Source organism: Poecilia reticulata, chromosome 17, assembly GCF_904066995.2.
Source record: "Poecilia reticulata chromosome 17, P_reticulata-male-v2, whole genome shotgun sequence".
Lineage (NCBI taxonomy): Eukaryota > Metazoa > Chordata > Actinopteri > Cyprinodontiformes > Poeciliidae > Poecilia > Poecilia reticulata.
The window spans coordinates 3,103,678-3,123,671 of record NC_088846.1 but is presented as its reverse complement, the minus strand read 5'-3'; the positions used below and the strand labels follow the sequence as shown (position 1 = coordinate 3,123,671).

At 39.1% G+C, this 19,994-nt stretch overlaps 2 protein-coding genes across 2 annotated transcripts; one reads left to right on the top strand and one right to left on the bottom strand.

Moving 5' to 3' along the window:
• Positions 1-1,945: 1,945 nt before the first annotated feature.
• Positions 1,946-6,598, bottom strand: LOC103479158 (potassium voltage-gated channel subfamily V member 2). Its single transcript, XM_008433434.3, has 4 exons — positions 5,796-6,598; positions 5,066-5,699; positions 4,748-4,873; positions 1,946-2,636 (listed from the first exon to the last, which is right to left on the bottom strand). The coding sequence occupies exons 1-4, from the start codon at positions 6,320-6,322 to the stop codon at positions 2,313-2,315; spliced, it is 1,611 nt and encodes a 536-aa protein (XP_008431656.1). The 5' UTR covers positions 6,323-6,598; the 3' UTR covers positions 1,946-2,312.
• A 4,425-nt stretch (positions 6,599-11,023) lies between these two features.
• Positions 11,024-15,166, top strand: rps28 (ribosomal protein S28). The gene is made up of 4 exons (XM_008433436.2): positions 11,024-11,141; positions 11,425-11,472; positions 14,741-14,863; positions 15,050-15,166. The coding sequence occupies exons 1-3, from the start codon at positions 11,103-11,105 to the stop codon at positions 14,861-14,863; spliced, it is 210 nt and encodes a 69-aa protein (XP_008431658.1). The 5' UTR covers positions 11,024-11,102; the 3' UTR covers positions 15,050-15,166.
• The last annotated feature ends 4,828 nt before the right edge of the window (positions 15,167-19,994 follow it).

The following is a 19,994-nucleotide window of genomic DNA, read 5'->3' as shown; positions in this document are numbered from 1 at the left end:
AAATGATTAATTTATTTTTAAAGGAGATTCTAAGGTTTTTTGAAAAATTGGACACCCCCCACTCCCTCTTCTCTTACAGCATACATAAACTTCTTAAATTAAACAGGATTCCATTGTTATGCATTTTTCATGTCTAATGAATATCAGGAAAATTGTGTCAACTCCTAAAAAGCCATCTGGAGATGGACACCAGTTCATTTATCTGCTTCTCTACTCCTAAGTAAAGCATCCAGAAAGCTGGAAGCACTAAACAAAGACTGCTGTGTAATTACAGTAATAAATACCAGTTTCCATATGTTAGCATTTTAGGAGTCTACTATGTCAGAAGGAAAGCATTATCCTCTAAAGTGCCCTGTAAGTGCTTAAACAGGACCTGACTGTATGCACCTGATCAGATTATTCTGTTACAAAAATAGAACAGAACATGATTGACTTTTAGTCAGCCAGGCAATGCAGGAGCTAATCCTGCTAATCCTTGACAGCAAAATTAAACCTTTGGCCTCTTCTCTCCACTGACACGCCCCCACTCCATCTTTCCCTTCAACTTGAGTAACCCCAGCAACATGCCGAGAAGGTCATCTGACAGGAGCTCCATTTTTACCAATAATGTGAGGCATGGTGGTATGGGATAGTGACAGGCTGCCAACTGATCAGTTTGTGTGACTTTCTTTCTTATATTGGAAAGGTTTAAAACAGAAATTAGAAGATGTTATCATGATGGCTGATGCAGTACCCTGGAGAAGTATTGGTCACCTCGTAGATTTCCTCTGTTTTTGTTTTTTGCCACAGTTAAATGTTTCAGATCATAAAACTAAATTTAACATCAGACAAAGATCAGTTTTCAACTGTTGATTTAATTTAGAAAGAGAAATAAGCTTTCTTAAACCTGATAGCTGGTGGTGCCAACACTGGCAGCAACAGCCTCCACGTGGAGCATGAATGGTCTGTTTAAAGTTCTGCTATGGGGTCTCAGTTGGACTTACATCTAGACTCTACCCTGAATGTTGTTTGTTTCCTTTCAGAGGTGAACCTGCAGTTGTACTTTGGATCATTGTCCTGCTGGAGTTTCCTCTGAAAAGCAGAATTTATGGTTCCTTTAAATACAATAGGTCATCCAGGTCCTGAAGCAGTGATAAAGCCTCAGACCATCACACTAACACCTCTGTGCTTAGCTGTAGACATGATGCTCTTTTTCAGGAATGCAGTCTTAGTTTTACACGTGATTCCATGCATGCCTTCCAGAAAGTTCCACTTTTGTATCGTCAGTCCACACAATATCTTCCCAAAGTTCTTCTTGTGAATGAGAGATCGGCCTGTGAGTTGCTTTGGTCAGCAGTGGATTGGCCTTGGCACTCCACTGTGGATGCTCTTGCTGCCCAGGTTTCCTCTTACTGTGGAATTGTGAATGCTGACCTTAAGTTAGTCATTTGGGGTTCTACTGTAATGTCCTTGATGAGTTATTGGTTGAGTTCTTTTGGTAGGTCTATTATTCCTGAAATGGTTCACTGTTGTTTCAGCTTTCCTCCATTTGAAAAAATGTTTCTTACTGGTATCCTGGTGTCCCAAATCCTACAAAATTGCTTTGTAACTCTTTCCAGACTGATATATGTCAATGTGTTTGTTTCTGCTCTGTGAAAGGCCATGTGTTGCCTTTCAAGATGTTCTAGCCTATTTCACGTTTTTTTTTTCTTCTCATAAGTAAAAATATTATTTAAAACTGTTTTTTGCATTCACAGAGGTTAATTTACATACAAAAATTTGTTTGGCGATCTGAAACATTAAAGTGCAGAAGAAATTAGTAAGGAAGCAAATTCTTTATGCCGTATTTGCCAAAGATTTTGAAAAGGTAAAAAAAAAACACTTTCTCTTGCAGAGACAGGCTAAGTATACTAAAGGATAGAAAAGCACATTTCATGAAAAATACTTTCAATAAAAAATTCAACAGTATGATTTAACACTGCTTTATTCATTGTGTAATATTGGAACTTGAAATCCTTGACATCCATTTGAATTTAGTCAGCATTAGTTGCAGACAGGGCTATCCTTGGAAGCAGATAACAGACTGTCTAGAGGAGGAACCCAGTCCACCTGACAGAGGAATGATCTGTCACCCAAAGGGTTTAGCAGGACCAATTGCAAAGCCACAGCTTACAGCTTATCTCTGTGTGCTGCTGCTTCCGTGTCCTCCCCTTAGATTAATCAGATCAGCTCCTAGGCTCAGCAATCCAGGCAGATGGGGTCTTTATATTGTCCAGACCCATGAGTGATAAGGCCATTTTGGGTTAAAGATGATACAATTAGGCAGCAAAGTCTCAATCATCAAAGTCGTAGTCAAAGTCAGTATGTCTTCCACTGGGTCGATAGTGAATGTCATCATCAGAATCTTCAGGCGGTGGTTCGAAGCAGCGGTCAAACTTACGTCGCAACCGTCTCTGGAGCTGGAATGTGCGTTCCGTGTTGGAAAATGAATATTCCTGCTCCTTCAGTTTGGCATAGTAGTCAGAGAACTTGTTGAACAGAATGGAGATGGGCATTCCATTAAGAATGATGCCAAAAGAGATGCAGGCAAACGCCACACAGCGGCCAAGGTAGGAGACTGGGATGACATCTCCATAACCAACAGTAGAGATGCTCACCTACAGGAAGGAGAAAGCAGCGTCAGCTTTCAGACACCCACATGCACTTTTTACCTTTTGTCCCCACCTAACTTTTAACTTCCATCATTCCATGAGATCTGATTGGTTTTTAGTTTTAGTTTAGAAACTGTCCTCAAAGCTAAGACTGAGAGTACTCAGTCTTAACTACCCTACATTAAATAAATCAATGTAGCACTACCTACCTGCAGCTTCATGCTACCAATGAAAGTATTAAACCTGTACTTCAGGTTTTAGACACATGAATAACAGCTAAATAAATCCCCAATCTTTAAATTGGAGAAGAGAGGGGGAACACGGAATTTCAAACCCAGAAAGCTGATAAAGATTTTAAAATGGCAGACATAATAAATAATAAAATGTTTTAGAGAACTAAAACATTTTATTTTTGTGATTTTATTTCAATCCATTAAAATAAATCCAGAAATGGTGGCACTGTGAATAGATGACATATTTTAAAGTCTAAAATAATTTAAAACTTACTGCAAAATCATATTGTGGGTCTCTGCTCAATGGCAATGAAAAAATTCCTTAATAAGACGAACCAGGCTTTGAATTTTTCACTTCTGCATCTGTCTGTTCATAAATCCATATTTTTTTTATATTTAAGATGCAAAATAATAGGCAATAGAAATAGGCTGGTTTAAACCATATGTAGATGTTAGAGTTTGTTTATGCTTATTAAGAAAGGTTACTTATCTGCCAGAGTTAGTTATGGAGTCTCCCAGGGTTTTAATACTCACACCAATCCTCTTTACTTCACATTAACTATACATACCTCCATTTGATAGAATTATTGGACGTTCAGCTTTGTTTATCTAGTGATAGCTAAATCCAATTATCAAGTCATCTATCCTTTTATAGTTATTGTTTGTTCAATAAATAATAGTGTGATGAGAACCACTTTCTTAAGTTAGAAAATACATGTCTTTGCACCTGAGCACCTGAGATACAAACTGCTTGCGAGTCACTTATTCTGAAGGGTATCAGTGTGATGTTTAGTGATAATGTAAAGAACCTTAGTGTCATCTATGACTTGTCCTACAAATGCAATGTAAAACAAAAAGCACCAAACTTTACAGCAACCTCTTGTGGAGTTGTAGACTATTAATATCTGCTAACACAGTGCTGTAGCCTACTGGTGGAACATTTTCAGTTTGAGTTTTTTTAAATGACTAAAATCAGTTAAAACTGTGACATCTCACGAGGTTGTTAGCTCCCTCCACTTTGGGGATGTAATTACTCCTCAAGAACTTAACAGTGAAATTATATAGTTTTACTATATATTAATCTTGACAAACTCATAGTCCTTTGTGTCCCCATCACACCACTTACAGTAGCTCTCAGGCTATATAGGCTTACTGATGGTTCAGTAAGTTTCTGTCCTGTACATCCCTTCTACTTTTTAAAGAAGCAGCATTGTGTATTTTCCAGCTATGTAGTGGCATTTTATAGCACAGCCAAGTAACTAAGTTTGCCGTTTTAGCTCCCTCTGTTACAAAGGAAGATGTTTTTGTGTAAAGTCACTTTGTCCTTGCTCAAGATACTGTAAGTGATAAATGGGATTTTATCATCAACTCAGTTTCTGTTACATTATAATTAAACAACAATGAACTGCTTTTCATATAATATGAATTTGTCTTTAGTGGATTTAATGGCACTGGAACAAATTCTTCTTATATAAATTGTTTTGGTGACAAGCAGATAGAAATTGTACCTGTTTGTGTGTAACATTTTTTTCAGAACTACTGCTATATAAATAAATCAAACTGAACTGAAAAGTTTTTTTCCCCTTTTAATGATAAGGGAAAATCTGGAACAAACTTTCTGATTATTGAAAAATGGCTGAAACATTGAGTTTATCTAGACTAAAAACCCGCCTGTTTGGAGGTGCTTTTGAAACATAACAGATTAAGAATTTAATGATGGTGATGATTCAATTGTTGATTCTATGTTGCATGACTTTGTGTTTATTTGCACTTTGAAATGCCCTGTTGCTGAAATGTGCTTTGAAATGTGCTTTACAAATAAAATTTGATTGATTGATAACCAAGAGGTTGTTGCAAAAAGGTTAATGTTTGGGCTTGACTCACTGCGGCCCACCACCAGGCATCTGGTATGCTGCTGAATGGCGTCCCAGGCTGATCCACCTCAACAGAATGCATGAGAGCAGAGAAGGTGAAGATGCCCATGGCGATGAAGAGAAACAGACAGCATACCTGCGATTTTATGAGAAACACGTTACCAGCTGCCTGCTCCTATTGCAGATAAGGTGTTTTTCTACAATCTGATATATAACGTGTTGTGTTTTTCCCTTCTTTGCATTGAGTAGCCTTCCAGTTTTGTTGAATTCCACACAAATAAAAATCTTCCAATGATGACTATGTATGTTTTGAACCTTGAGTCCATACCTGCTCAGAGCACTGGCGGATGGTGAAACCGAAGGCCCTCATGCCAGTGGAGTGACGAGCAAGTTTCAGGATACGAAAGATTCGCATCAGCTTGACCACTTTGAGCACCTTGCTGACCTTACTGACTCGTGACATGGCTTTCAGATCTTCTTGTGCACTAGCATCTTCTGCATCTATAACAAATGTCTCAAAGATTATCTGGAGAAAGTAGGGCATGACAGCGACCACATCAACAAAATTGAGGGCACTCCTCAAAAAATGTTTGATGTTGGATGTGGTGACTAGACGTAAAAAATATTCTAGAGTGAAGAAGAGGATGGAAGCAATCTCCACCCATTCCATGAAGGTTTTGCCTGCAACTTTGTATTCCCTAAGTTCCTGTACGGTGTTCATTGTCATGGCAACAATGGAGATGAGAACAAAAAGACTGGAGAACACAGCAAAGGCTTTGGCTGGTAGGGAGGAGTACGGATTCTCCATCAAATCCCAGAGAATCTTTCGCAAACCTCCTAGAAACATGGTCTTGTAGCATTCCTCATCCTGGTGAGGTTTAATCTCATCAATCAGCTCCTGGTTAACCTTCAGTTGGTCTCTAATGTCATCCACCTTCTCCTCAAATAATATCCGACAGCACCTGAGAAAGACATTTTCACAAGAGTATAATGATTAGCTCTCCTTAAAATACACACACAACAATAAAGGTTTTGAATACAAAGCATGTGAAGAATACCTTGGAGTGTCTTTCAGTTTCAGTCCCCAAAATGACATCTCTTCCTCAAAGTTGACAGGACAGAGGCTGTCCATCACCCAGAGGACATTGCTGCAGTAGAAGTGAAATATATAATGGAAAAACATAGGGTCTCTATCAAAGAAGAACTCATTGCTCACAACATTATAATCATCACAGAGAGTGAGCCGCTTCACCGGATCATCACACAAAGCAAGGGTTCCGATCCTGGTCCTTGGATATCGGAGAGCCAAGTGCTTTGGGATGTGGAATATTTTTCCACCTATATTTAGGTTGACAATGTTTGATCTTCTTGGGTTGGGCAAATTTTCCGCCTTTATTTTTTTCCCATCCGGACTGTCGAGGTTGTCCATCGAAGTCCATGGTTTTACCGAGCTGTCCTGTGAAAAGGGAAATACATATTCTTCTTCTTCTGCGCTCTGTGAAAAGCTCAGATCCCGCTTCACACTGGCAAAAAGACTGGAGCGACGCTTTTTCAGCGCCTTCAGCTTGGGCTTTATGGCTGCCATTGTGCCCGCTCCTTAGCAGTACAACCAGCTGAAGGTTTTGTGCCAAGTTAGGATCAAGTTGATAAAAAACCGCAAGAAAATTCCATGAGAATCACATAAGCAAAATATTATACCTCAAAATCATCTTGCCTGTGGGTGAAATACAGCTGAAGAAAATGATACCAATCTTTTGAATCAGTGAGCATGAAGATCAGCAGCATATGTTAAGGATTCAGTGCCTTCTCTGATTCTGTAATCCTATTGATGTTCTCTCTGTCCCAGAGCAAGTTAAAAATACTGTTCACTGGGATTAGTACTGTGATTTAGGGCTTTGAGTTCTCAGAGCGCAAGAAGGCGGTAAGAGTGATGTCATCAGACAGTATTGCAGACAAGGCTACGTACTGTACATGCTAATGCCACTGTAGTCATTGTACAATTTAATCCCTTTGCTAAACTGATAATATCATATCAAATGTATGCTTTAAAGTTAAAATGAAAAAAATAACTTTGAATGACTTACTTCTATTCATACATACATAAATTAAAGAGTGTTACACTCCTCTTAAGTTCTTTCCATTTTCAATTGGATACATGTGAAGTCTTTGACATGCCCATTCTAGTTATTTTACTTTGTTTTTCTAAAATCAATTAGCAGTTTCAATAGCTGTGTGTTTGGGACTCATGTTGGAAATTCATTCTCATTTCCAACATGAGAATGTACCAACATGCCTTGGTACATTCTTATCAAGAATGTACCAAGGCATGTTGGTTATTCTTCATAAGACTGTACCAACATGGCACATTTTTAATTTTTCATTCATCCTGTCATCCCTATTATCCATAAACTGTAAGATATACCACAATATGTTCCCAAAAGTTTTTTTTTAGTTAAATGGAAATCAATATGTTCCAAACATTCCTTTTCACATTGTTTTTCTGTGGTGATGTTTGGAACCTTTCCTTTTCTTCAACAGTGGAGTGTTGCATAATGAGAAAGTATAAAGGCATACGGTACTCCTGGACCTCCTTTGCTAAGTCGTTGTCCTTATGCCACAAAAATCTCAAATAATCTCTGTGTTCTGGTGAGACTAGAAATCCGTAAAACACCTGCTGGATGTCAGCAGTAGCTGCAATGAGCTCTTTCCTAAACCAAATCAGCACACCAAGGAGGGTATTATTGACACACCACACTGCTCTGCACTAGAGTCGAAAACTACCCATATCTGACCGGGCTTCTGAGGATGGTAGACCCCGAAAATGGGCAGGTGCCAGCATTCAGTGTTGTCGACAGGGGGTGGAGCGATCTCTGCATGATGGTTTTTGAACAGCTTGTCCATAAACTCTGAGAACTGTTCTTTCATTTGAGGTTTGTTGTTTAAGTTGCGTCTCAGTGAGCTGAGTCTAGACAGTGCTTGATCTCTGTTATTTGGAAGTGGCAAGCGAGAGGACTTGAACGGTAAAGGAGCGACCCAGTTGTTATTTTCATCCTGATGAACTTCCTTTTCCATTATCTTTAGGATTGTCTCATTCTCAAAGGATAGGGCAAGCTGGTTATCATTCTCTGTGTGCTCAAAAACTTTTTCTCCAAGCTTTTCTTTTGCCACATTAAGTTTTGAACTGTGTTTAACAGAGTTATTCTTGTGCTCCCCGCCGTAGCATGGTTTTTCTTTAAGGCTGATGCTGTTAGGACAAGGACTGAAGAGAGATAGACATCCGTTGGAGAGACTGTGAGTTTTGTAGACATTGACAGTTGGCTTAAGAGCGTTGAGGCATACTTCCCCCACAATTACCCAACCCAAATCCAGGCACTGGGCAAAGGGATCACAGGGGGGTCCATTTACTTGTTTTCGTGCTTTGTGCAATTGTATGATGTCTCTGACGAGTAAAACTGTTATCTCAGTATCTGGATCATACTTTGGTATGAGAGGAGCGAGGTGTTTCAAATGAGCATGGGCCAGAGCAACTTCAGGTGTAGGTATTTCATCTCTATTAAACACTATCTCATCACATTCAATGAGAGGAGGGAGGTCTAGACATGGGCCTCCACCTACTGGCTCTATTTGGAACCCGACTGCTTTCCTGCCACACATTTCAGTTAGACCAGCACATGTTCTTAAATGGTATGTGAGATGACTTCCCTGGATGCCAAACAGCTCAAAGAATTAGGGACGAGCCAGTGAGCAATTGCTCTGATCGTCAAGGATCACATACATCTTGACAGAGCGTTCTGGTTGAGCTTTAGGGAACACTCGAACTAGGCATACCTTACAGCAAGAACGTGGGGGACAGCCTTTACAGCAGATCTCAGTGCACCATGACGTTACCTCAGGTGGCGTGTTGTCTTGGAGCTGAGGCTCTGGTTCAGGTGTGCTTTCTGGCCGGAGTTGTTGAATCACATCAGGGTGCATGGCAGAGCAATGTTTTTCACTTTGGCACTCCTCACAACTAACATTCATATCACAGTCCTTTATTGTGTGCGTAGGAGAACAACAACGAAAACACAGTCTGTGTTCTTTGAGTATGTTTCGTCTTTCTTGAATTGGTTTGATCCGGAAAGCTCTGCATTTTGCAAGTGGATGTGATTTCCTGTGGACTGGGCAGTAACGCGTTAGATCCTCCTCTTTCGTACTAGGAAGAGTGGTTGTACTGACCTCTGTTCTGTTTACAGTTAGAGGAGGTTTGTAGCCAGTCTGTTTAAATGATGGTCTCTCACTTCTGTTGAAAGGTTGGTTGCTGCGTGTCACAAAACTTGGATCGTTTCTCGCCTTTGCCTCCTCTTGGACAAACTTCACAAAATATGAGAAGGGAGGGAATGTTACTTGATATTTTTGCTTGTATTTTGAACCTGCGTGAAGCCATTTATCTTCCAAACTTGGAGGTAGCCTTTCCGCTATGGGCTTAACACCTTGTGGTGTGTCGAGGTAAGCGAGGCCTGCGAGATAAGATTAATTTTTTGCAACCTCCAGCTCTAGGAGCAAATCTCCTAGTTCCCTGAGTTTTACATTGTCTCTATTTGTAAGGTGAGGGAAGCTGTCTAGTTTTTTAAACAAAGCATTTTCTACCTCTTCTGGTGTAGTGTAACATTCTTCTAACCTGTCTCATGCTAAATGAAGGGCAGCTTTGGGGTTAGTGGTATAAACAGCTCTGATTCTCTTGACATGCTCTGAGGACTCTTTACCGAGCCATTTCACTAGGAGATCCAACTCTTGACTATATGTGAGGTCTATGTCTTCAGTTGCATTCGAAAATGATGACTTCCATGCCCTGAAATTTTCAGGGGTGTCATCGAACTTAAAGAGCCCCGTTGTGATTAACTCTCTACGTGCAAGGAACTTAGCAATCTCAAAATAAACTAACAGAACATCTAACACCAAACAGAACATAGATTGAACTTACAGCCATTGTTTTCGGAGGTGTAAGAAAAGATTGACAACACAGGAGGTGAAGTTTATACATTAACAGGCAGGCTTTCTCTCTATGAACAGGTATTCCAAACTGCAACTGCCTCTGCTACCCACAATGCACTAATATCTCAAAATTCTCTTTCAAAATAAAATACAGATAAATTAATACTATAGAACTTTTTTAAACTAATTAAGACATTTCCAACTTCCAGCCTGGGGCAGAACAAAGGCCATTGCAGTCGAGCCTTGGAGAATTGGGTAGGTATTCAAGGTTCTGCTCTGTTGTGGTTAAGATCTTTGATAGAAAGAAGCTTTCACGTGTGACTGGGAGTTGCTGAGTCTTCTCCTGCCCCCCTTTAATGTGGAGCAGGGGCGCTGCCAGAAATCTTGGGTCCCCTAACAAAAATTTTATTGGGCCCCCCACGCAACTGCTGTTATATTTTTTTTGAGTCTTTTTGACCTATAAAAAGCTTCACAATTTTAAAGGCTTGCATCTGTCTTGCTTTATTTGGTTCAGTACCGATAATTAGCACAATATTTACTGCTTATGAATTTAACATCCAACAGTCCACATCCAGTATGCAAGTAGGTTGCTTAATTTTTTTCTATTAATTTTAGATTACTGAAATGTCTCTCCCCATGAGCAACAGTCAAAAGCAACATGCAACTACACATAAAGCAATCCAGACTTTTCAAAAATGCTATGTAGTTACATTTTATTCAAGCTGCAGTACATAACTTTAATAAAAAATATGTTTTTTCCTTATTTGTTAAAGTTGTCACCCCTGCCGACCAGCTGTTATTTTCTTTGTGCAACTGTTAAAAACATTTGGAGGTTACGGACAAGAACGGTCAATAACACAGTCACCCATTTTTCACATAACTTTTGGTCTATTTTTAAAACACAAAGAACAGAAACTCCATATTAATGTTATTAAGACAAAATGTCCACCTAATTTTATACACATTGCAAATTAATTGTAATGACGTGTATTCCTTAAAACGTTTGAATAAAAACTATTTTTTCTTTTGAACAATATTTCCTATAACTAATATGTTAATTTTAATGAATAAAACGAGGGAAAAAACGTAAAAATATTAGTAGAGAAAACCATTGTTTTGTTCAAGACTTATTTTACTTTATTTACGGTAACACAAAGTCTTTCCGGTACCGGAAACGGAAGTTGAAAAGTCAAATACTAATTTTAAAATATACATCTTAAGGTTTAGAATTTGTCTGTTCGATAGACATTTACATGCATTCAAATTTATTTTAATGTTATATATAACGCTCTTATTTAATCTAAAAACAATAATCAAGAACTAATTCGAAGTCCCAGTGTGGATATATACCCTCCTCGCACCACGTGACTTCCTTTCTGGTAAAACCTGACAACATGGACGCCAGCCGCGTGCAGCCGATCAAGCTTGCTAGAGTAAGAAAACCCATCAGACTGTTGTAAAAATGTCGTTTGTTTGGACTTAAGTTTTTATGAATACATGCTGACTCGGTTGGTAAAAGTATTTTAAGGCTAAGTAAAGTTTTTTGTTTGTTTTTTTGTTAAATGGAAAGCAACTGTCCGGATGTCGCGCTCCCATCATGGAGGCCTGTCCGTGCTACAGTTTCTTGTCTGCGAGCTGATGTTTCCACATTATGTTTGTGTTTTAGGTCATAAATGAAACTGTTTTATTCATGTTCCCCGATGTTTTATTTTCTAGGTCACAAAGGTCCTCGGAAGAACCGGTTCTCAGGGCCAGTGTACACAGGTATGTTAGCATTGTTCTCCACCAGTTAGCTTCTTGAACTTATCTCGACTGTAAAGACTTCAGCAGTGTATTTATACTGAATCATGCCTGTTGTTGGCGTTTCCCTCATCCCATCATGCATTTTAGAAACAGAAATGTCGTTAATTGTGTTAGAGGAATTTCTGTCATTCACTCTTAACTTTATGCCCACAGAAAATGAAGCTTTCTAAGCTTTATTTTCTATCTGTAACTAGACTGAGATGACAGAAGTAGGGTAGCATTGAATATAGCATTAAAAATGGTCCTTTTGATATTGGGGCTTGTCATTTCCATTTATCAGCCATTTAATATTTACAGTCTTTGATACGTAGTACTTATAATATTGACCATATTTTAATTCATGGAAGAAGTATTGATATTTTTGCTCAGAGCACTGACTTATAGTTTCATATTTCCTAATTGTAGTCTTCTCAAATGAACGTTATTTCAGACATCTTAAAGCAAAATGTAACTTAAAGTTATTTGGTTACATCTCAATTTCTTATATCTTTAGATTGTACCACATTGTAGATGATGTCATATTGAAAGTGCAATATCAGAGCAGTAAAGACGGCTTGTATAAAGGCTCTTATGCATTAGGTCCCATACCTTAAATTCATATTTCCAGACAAATGTGGGCACTTGGATGGACTTCCTCTGGGCTTTATAACCAAAACTGACGTAAATTATAGATCAGAAATGATTAGATTTTTGGTGTGTTGTGTTCATCATGATGATGGAAAAAGAGTGTGGTGAAGAACATTATGATAGTCATATTCATCATTATTGTTGAGCTACAATATTTAGTGTCAAGCAGCCCCAATATTTACCAAGTTGTTTGGTCCAAAATTAAAAAGAACCATAATCAGTAGAGCTGCAGCTAATGATTATTTTAGTAATCGAGTATTTTATTGATTATTCTGACAAATAATCGGAAAAAATATTTTTCATTTAACCACTTTTTATACAATATTAGTAATTGATAAAAAAACTCAAATTAAGAGTTAATTCCCGTTAGGCCTGTCATGAGAAACAATAAATCAATTAATGGCACGATAAATGAAACCTATCGACCTCATTTTAATTATCAGCTTTATCGTCTCTTCCTGCCTTTTTTCTTCCTGTTGATGACACTGAATGAAAAAAGGCTCAACTCCGGTGCTCTTTCTTAGTGTAATGTCCAGCGCACACTACACGAGTGGTTAGCGGACTGTCGACCCATTTTCAAAACCTGACAGAAATCCCAGGTATAACGGTTCCATCGGGTTCGTCGTGACGTGTGGTGTCCAGCCACATGGGCACAAAATAATGGCTACAAGTCCAGTTAACTAATTTTAAAACCAGGCATTAATCAATGCTTTACTAGAATCTACCTGTGATGCTTGTGGCCCGAGTCAGTGTAAAGTCCTGACTGAATGAAAATCATAACCTATTTATGTCACGTTAACGAAGAACAGCTGAAAAGTTACCGGGTTCATCAACTGCGGTAGCAATTTGGCTCCAACTCCTCCCCTTGTCATTTGTATGTTCTTTGCACGAAATGTTGAATAATCCACAAATCATCTCCGATGTCAGCTGGACTTCGGGTTGCGTTGTGTCAGCTGTTTGAGATTCCCCTCCGTAATTTCCCCTCAGAAAGCACGAGGAGAATCCGCGCTTTCTGATTGGCTACCTGTCACATTCAACGGGCTGCATTGACGCTTCCAGTTGGGGGAAATCCCTGATTTAGATCGGAGCGGCCACGACGATCCACCGTAACACACCACACAGTACAGGATGATCGGTTACGAAACCACCAGCGACCAACGTGCTAAGATTGTCATAAGGGGAAAATAGGGGCAAACAAATCGTGTAGTGTAGCATTAGGTAGTCAGATGTGCCCATCTTCTCTATTTAAATCTAGTGATTACTGAAGGGACATATAGTATACAGACTTCATAATCTGCACTCTTTTGGTTGAATGCAGTATTTATTTCCACTTTGGCTTTATGTCGTTTAGTTTTTATTCAAGTACGTTTTTTGTTAATGGAGATTGAAAATCCATTTTATTTTTGTTTTTGGTTTTGTTTATTTAGTTTATCAGTTCCAGTGTTATGTGTTTGTTTGAAAATAAAGTGTATCTACCTATGGCAGGAAATCGCATGCATTATTAGTCATTTCCATTAAATCAGTGTCAAAAGATCTTGAAACAATATTATTGTTTATCGCAATAATTTTTTAGACAATTCGCTCTGCAAAATGTGTTATCGTGACAGGCCAATTCCCGCAGTACATGCAGTAAGAACCATTCCTTGGTGAACATGTGATCATTCACAGCAAAGATGCTTCTGCCGCTAAAACAATGCTAACAATGCTAATGTGAGGCTCTGGCCTTTTTCTTTTAAAATAATTTCATTACAAAGAACGTGTGTGACACAACTTGACTATGACTTTTTCCATCTCATAGTTTCCATCAGCTTCACAGGTCATTTCACTCGTTTGCCACTCCAACTGATAATTTTGAGAACTTTTGGTGACTTTTCAGTTTTTATTTTCCAATTGTAAAATATCTTCAGAATATCCTGTTTTCATTCTATGTACGTCAGAAATATTTACACAGGTGAAGTTCACATGATTGTCATCTGTCGTGACTGGATCCAAGAAAAGCGTACAGTCTGGGGCATCGCAATACTATTAAAACTTTTTAAAATTGTTTATGCCTTTAGATCTGTAAACACCTGATCGCTTCAAATCACTCAGCAAACTCTTCTGTTTCAAACAGGGTGAAATTGGGTTTTTAAAATGGAGATGGAGATTTTTGTGGCTTGCTTTTTTTTTCTTTTCTTTTTTTTATTTAGATTTCCAGGTTTTAAGATGGTGGGGTTCTTTTTTGTTGTTTTTTGTTAAAATATTCAATGATTCCTCAGAAATGGTCCAAAGTTCCAGAGGTGATTCTGGTGGCTTAGAGCCACTTCCTGCTGGGAGACAGGCTAACAACGTTAGCTTCCTGCCCTCTGCTGGTGCTCTTCTTGTCCTTCATAATTTACCTTTGCTTTGCGTCAGTTCTACTTTCAAGACAACACTTTTCTAAATATAGTCTGGCTCATGGTTATGGATGAAACATTAGTGAAGTCATGCTGACTTAGTTCAGTCAGAAGTCCAGTGGGTTCTTGTTGCCATTGAGCTTTAGCTTCACTCGGTGACCAAAAATGTTGAAACAAAATGAAGATGAGGAGTTCCAGCTTCTCATGCAGGTTGTTTTTTCCTCCAGGTCCGAGTCGAGTTCATGGACGACAGCAACCGCTCCATCATCAGGAACGTGAAGGGCCCCGTCAGAGAAGGAGATGTGCTGACACTTCTGGAGTCTGAGAGAGAAGCCAGGAGGCTGCGATAGGTGAGACCAAATAGCTGGAACCACATCTGGATATTTAAACTGCTCACACCTGGCAACATTTTAGAATCAGCCACGGTTGGGTTTAGCCGTTTCAATTCAGATGTTTTAATGAATAAAAGCATCAGATGGCTTGCATTGCTTTTTTTTGTGTCATCAGATGGATTGACTGAGTTGTTGTTTTCACAGTGGAAGATGAAGCTATGGAACATCCGGTGGCTCCAGCTCTACTCACTGGGACTACAGCTCATGTTCACAATTTCTAAACGTGTTCAAATGTTTTGAAATAAACTTGGGTATTCACAAGTTTGACTCTTGTTTTTTTTAACTTTCTTCTGTAATAAATCCATCTAATAAATTATTTTAAGTTTGATCATTATGCCAAAAATATGTGATGATTATGTTTTGTCCTAGTGATATTGTACATAACTTAAGCACATATGATGGAGAACATTCCCACATTAAATATGACAAAGTACAGAAGGATTTTTACATGGGTGTTCTAGAAACTGCAACTGTAGTAACTTTTCAAAGATGGTGAACTTGGTGATTGTTTGAAAACACAAACATTTTAGTTCAAATTGCCTACAGGAAAATACTTGGCTTTAATGGCTTGGCATCCGCCTCCCTGTTGGCTGTACATATTTATTTTTAATTCCCTCAGCAGCTTGTCACAAGTGGAAAGCAGCCAGTCATTCAGATCTGCTGTGTCTGCAGGGTAAGTTTCCTGAGCTTCTGCTCTGCAATATTGTAGAGTTGTGCTGCCCCCTGCTGGAAAGACGCTGTTCACTCCTTTGCCACTCCAACTGGGGGCAGCACAACTCTATTTCACTGCAGATAGTTTCATTCTAATATTCTAACACAGTGGTTCTTAACCTTTTTTGAGGTACCGAACCCACCAGTTTCAAATGCACACTCACTGAACCCTTCTGTAATGATAAAATATGTTTTGTCCCCCCAAATTCAAGACAGGGGTGACCCAACTAGAGCCTAGTTGGGTCACCCCAAGATCACCAAGTCTTCTTAAAAGGTAGAGTCTCTGAGAACAGTTCTTCAAAATATAGTCGGTGTTTTCAGCAAAGTTGAGCTAACTGTCCAGGAACGACCCAAGGTATTTAAAATTTGCCACAGTTTCAACAGGTTGGCCATCGAGAGAAACTGGAATCACTTTAAGGTCTTGTTTAGATCATTTAATTAGCTCTATATTCTTAAGAGAATGAAAAATTAATAAATAAAAAACTTTGCGGTATTCTGATATAGTAATGTAATTATATTAGTTGTGTTACCACCCCCACGGCACTAGAGGCAGTAGCAACCCCGAAAAGATGCGACTAAGGAGCAGATTTAGAAGTATACCGAAAGCTACAGAATCATAGACATAAGAGTTGATTTGATTCAAACATCTATCAAAGCTACATTTATAAACAATTGTATGTTTTTAATACATAGTTCAGCATATTTAAATATGCTTGGGGGCAATAACAATAGAATAGGAATGGAATATTCTGATATTGATGTATGATGACGAGCATATTACAAAACCCACAGCCGTTCATAATTTATTTAAAAATGTATTTAGTAAGATCAATACATATTTATATAACTATACAAACACAAATAAATAATGATTAATAATTACAAATAAATAATTAATACTGAATAGTATGTATGTATGTATGTATGTATGTATGTATGTATGTATGTTCGTATGTTCGTATGTACGTATGTACATATATATATCTATGTTTTCCAGCCGATGAGTTCTAGCTTCAGAGTGATTCCTCACCTGAGATTGAGTCCAAAATCCGATCCGAGATTCATCCGTGCTACAGTGAATCCGTCTGTCTTTAAAGATATCCCCCACTTCTTCCTCAAAACGTGTCTTTATAAAACCTTCAAAACAAAAACGGAAGATTTGGGATGTATCTTACTTTTGACAGTGAGAGAATTACACATAAATAATAGTCTTTACCACCTGTGTAAACTTTGCTGGTGAATGTTATAACACGTAATATAAGTCTTATAATGTATGTTACATTGTTTCATTTCTAATGTAGGCTCTTGTGTCAGATAATCTAAGTCAATGTTAGAGAATAATTAATTTTTTTAGATTTACAGAATCTGTTAGCCTTCATAGCGGGGCTGAACCCCGTATTACACCAAGCACTATAGCTAATATTAGCTGGTATCTAACCATGGTTTTTTTTAAAATCAGGTGAATCCAACATAAAATTATATTTAAGTCAAACATGACGGTTCCTCAATTTGGTGACTAACTTTTATTAAAGGTGCAGTTCGTAACTTTCATAAAGGGTATGTTTTGTACATTAAAAACTGTCACCATATTATGAGCTAACTTACCATGTTATGAGGTAAGTTAGTAAAAATATACATTTTATCCCCACCTCTGCTATTATTACCATCTGAAGAAATAAAACACTTCTCACCAAAAACAACCGATCAGAGCCAGGAGGAGGAGGGTCTTAGTGCTGTAAATCATCCTCATTATTTTCTGCTCGTTGTGCTAATGGTGGAGAAGCAACTCACCATTACAGGAAAACCTTTTATCCGCCGTCATCAGTGACTATGCTAACCAGTTTGAGCAATCACAACAGGATCTGACAGAGCTAAGACCCGCCTCCAGTCTCTGATTGGTTGTTTCTAGTTGGCGCTGGGAGAAGACGGATTAATTTTCTCAGATATTTGTCTCATACCATACTGTCATGACATGGTGACAACTTCAACAAATATTTTCTATAAAAGTTACTTACTGCAGCTTTAAAGTATTTAATAAATTGTGGTCACAATTTTATTATTAGAATTGGGTACCGGGCTTATAGTCCGGTCTGATTTTTAACCACTTTAGTTTCCCATGTTACCAAGCTGCTTTACGGTGCTAAGGTGAATTTAAGAGATGGATGCAAACTATTGATCAGGAATTTACATTTTAACCATTTGTCTGTTGAAAAACACTTTCTTAATCCAAGTGGAACAATTAACCTAACTTGTTCAAGTTTCTTCATAGTTGTAGATGCTGAAGCCTTCAGGATCTCCTGTAGCAGTCTGAGGCCTCTGACTGAAGAGATGACATCCAAAAACACACTTAGAAGATCTGCAGCATCTTGACCACTGAAGAATTAATATTCCTCTACCACCTCCCCTTTATCTCCCACGATGAAAGCAGTGTTTAACCCAACTCTCAAAATCTGCAATCATCTCCTTTGTTTTTTCACATTTAAGTTGAGTTTGTTTCCACACCACGACACAAACCGGTCCACCAGCTCCACTCAGATTCTCGACTATCTCTGAACCACCTGACGACTGCTGGGTCATCTGAGCATTTCTGCAGATGACTGGAGTCTGCATCGTCTTTCCAAAAGAAGCCTAACCTACTTTCTTTCAGTTTAGACCATTTCTACTCCTTTCATTGTTTTAAAAAGTCAGAAAAACACAACAAACCTGAATAAAGGGTGTTTAGCTTTAAGATTAAGGAGTGTACAAGCTCACAGCTCATCTGATGCCTCTTCATCATCTGGATTCATTTTCTTTTTTGGACAAACTAGGTGGTTTATTTAAAAACCACAAAAACAGGAGTGGGGTTAAAAAAATTGTTATTCAGAGGACTTAACAGCTGGTGCACATGAAAACAGATCAGTGTCACCAAGGTCTCCTTCAGCTTCCAAAACCTGGACATCATCTGTCTGAGCCACAAACAGCTCACACACACATCCATTCAGAGCAGTCGGCGGTGTGTGTTTACCAGCTCAGCACTGGGTTCCCACTCTATAACACACAGGTCTGGAGAGCAGAGACAGATCCAGCCAAGGCCATTCTACGTCTGTCTGCAAGGACGGACTCAGTGTGGAGAAAACACCAGCGGTGGAAATCTGCCTGCCTGCCTGCCTGCCTGCCTGCCTGCCTGCCTGCCTGCCTGCCTGCCTGCCTGCCTGCCTGCCTGCCTGCCTGCCTGCCTGCCTGCCTGCCTGCCTGCCTGCCTGCCTGCCTGCCTGCCTGCCTGCCTGCCAGCCTGCCTGCCTGCCCGGCCGCCCGCACGCACGCATGCACTGTGGAAGAAAAAAAAAAGTGGAGGCGCAGCGAGTAAAATCCTAGGAGTCTGAAGGGATGACAGCATAGACAGTCGGTCTGAAACATGTCCAGAGAAGTGGCGATGTTGGTGAATGTCCCACTTTCTAACTTGGAGCAGAAGCTTTGATGAACAGATCATCTTCAATGTCAGAGTTTATGATCTTTAGGAAGGTTGATATTTCTATCTGCCTCTTAGTCCTGAGCAAAGCCCAGGACAGCTGCCTCCAGGTAATCTACATCGTTGGGTCTGGTGTCTCTCATCTTCTCCTTGATAATATCTTATCTGTGGGTTTAAAGGTTAGGTCAACCATGCACAGTAACACCACGGTGATTGAAGCAGCTTTTGGTACCTTTGGCAGAGTGTGCCTGTATCAAGTTCAGCTGGAAGATGAAACCAGCATCTCCATGCAGCCTGTCAGCTAGAGCAGTGTTTTTCAACCACTGTGCTGCGACGCACTAGTGTGCCGTGGAAATTATCCAATTTCACCTACCACATTTTCCAGACTATAAGCCGCTACTTTTTTCCTAAGCTTTGAACCATGTGGCTTATAGCCCGGTGCGGCTTTTCGGTGGATTTTTCTTCAACCACCAGGGGGCTCTTTAGCAGGAAGTGAATCGTTGGAAGTCAAAATTAGAAATCAAAGAAGAAAGTGTTAATTTTTATTTAGAACAAGTACATGCTAGCAGCAGGCACGACAGAGAAATGTTTTCAAACTCATATGATGCATCTTCTAAGTTGAGGAGTATCGATCTGGCAATAAAGCCACTGCACGTAAACTCGGCGTGAATGAAACCGGATTTGGAGACGGAGAACTGCGTCCTTAACCCATTTCACCCCACCTGTCACAATAGTGACCAAAAAAATGTTTTCACTTTCAAGGACTCTAAAAAGCTTCCTGGTTAAATTTTCAGTTAATGTTCAGCAAACATTGAAAGTTTAGGGTGTTGGGATAATACTTATGCAGTATCACATGTTTAGAGTAAATTATCACATGACCAGAGCTGATTATATCTTGGTTGCACCTTGGCGAGAAGAAGACTGCCACAA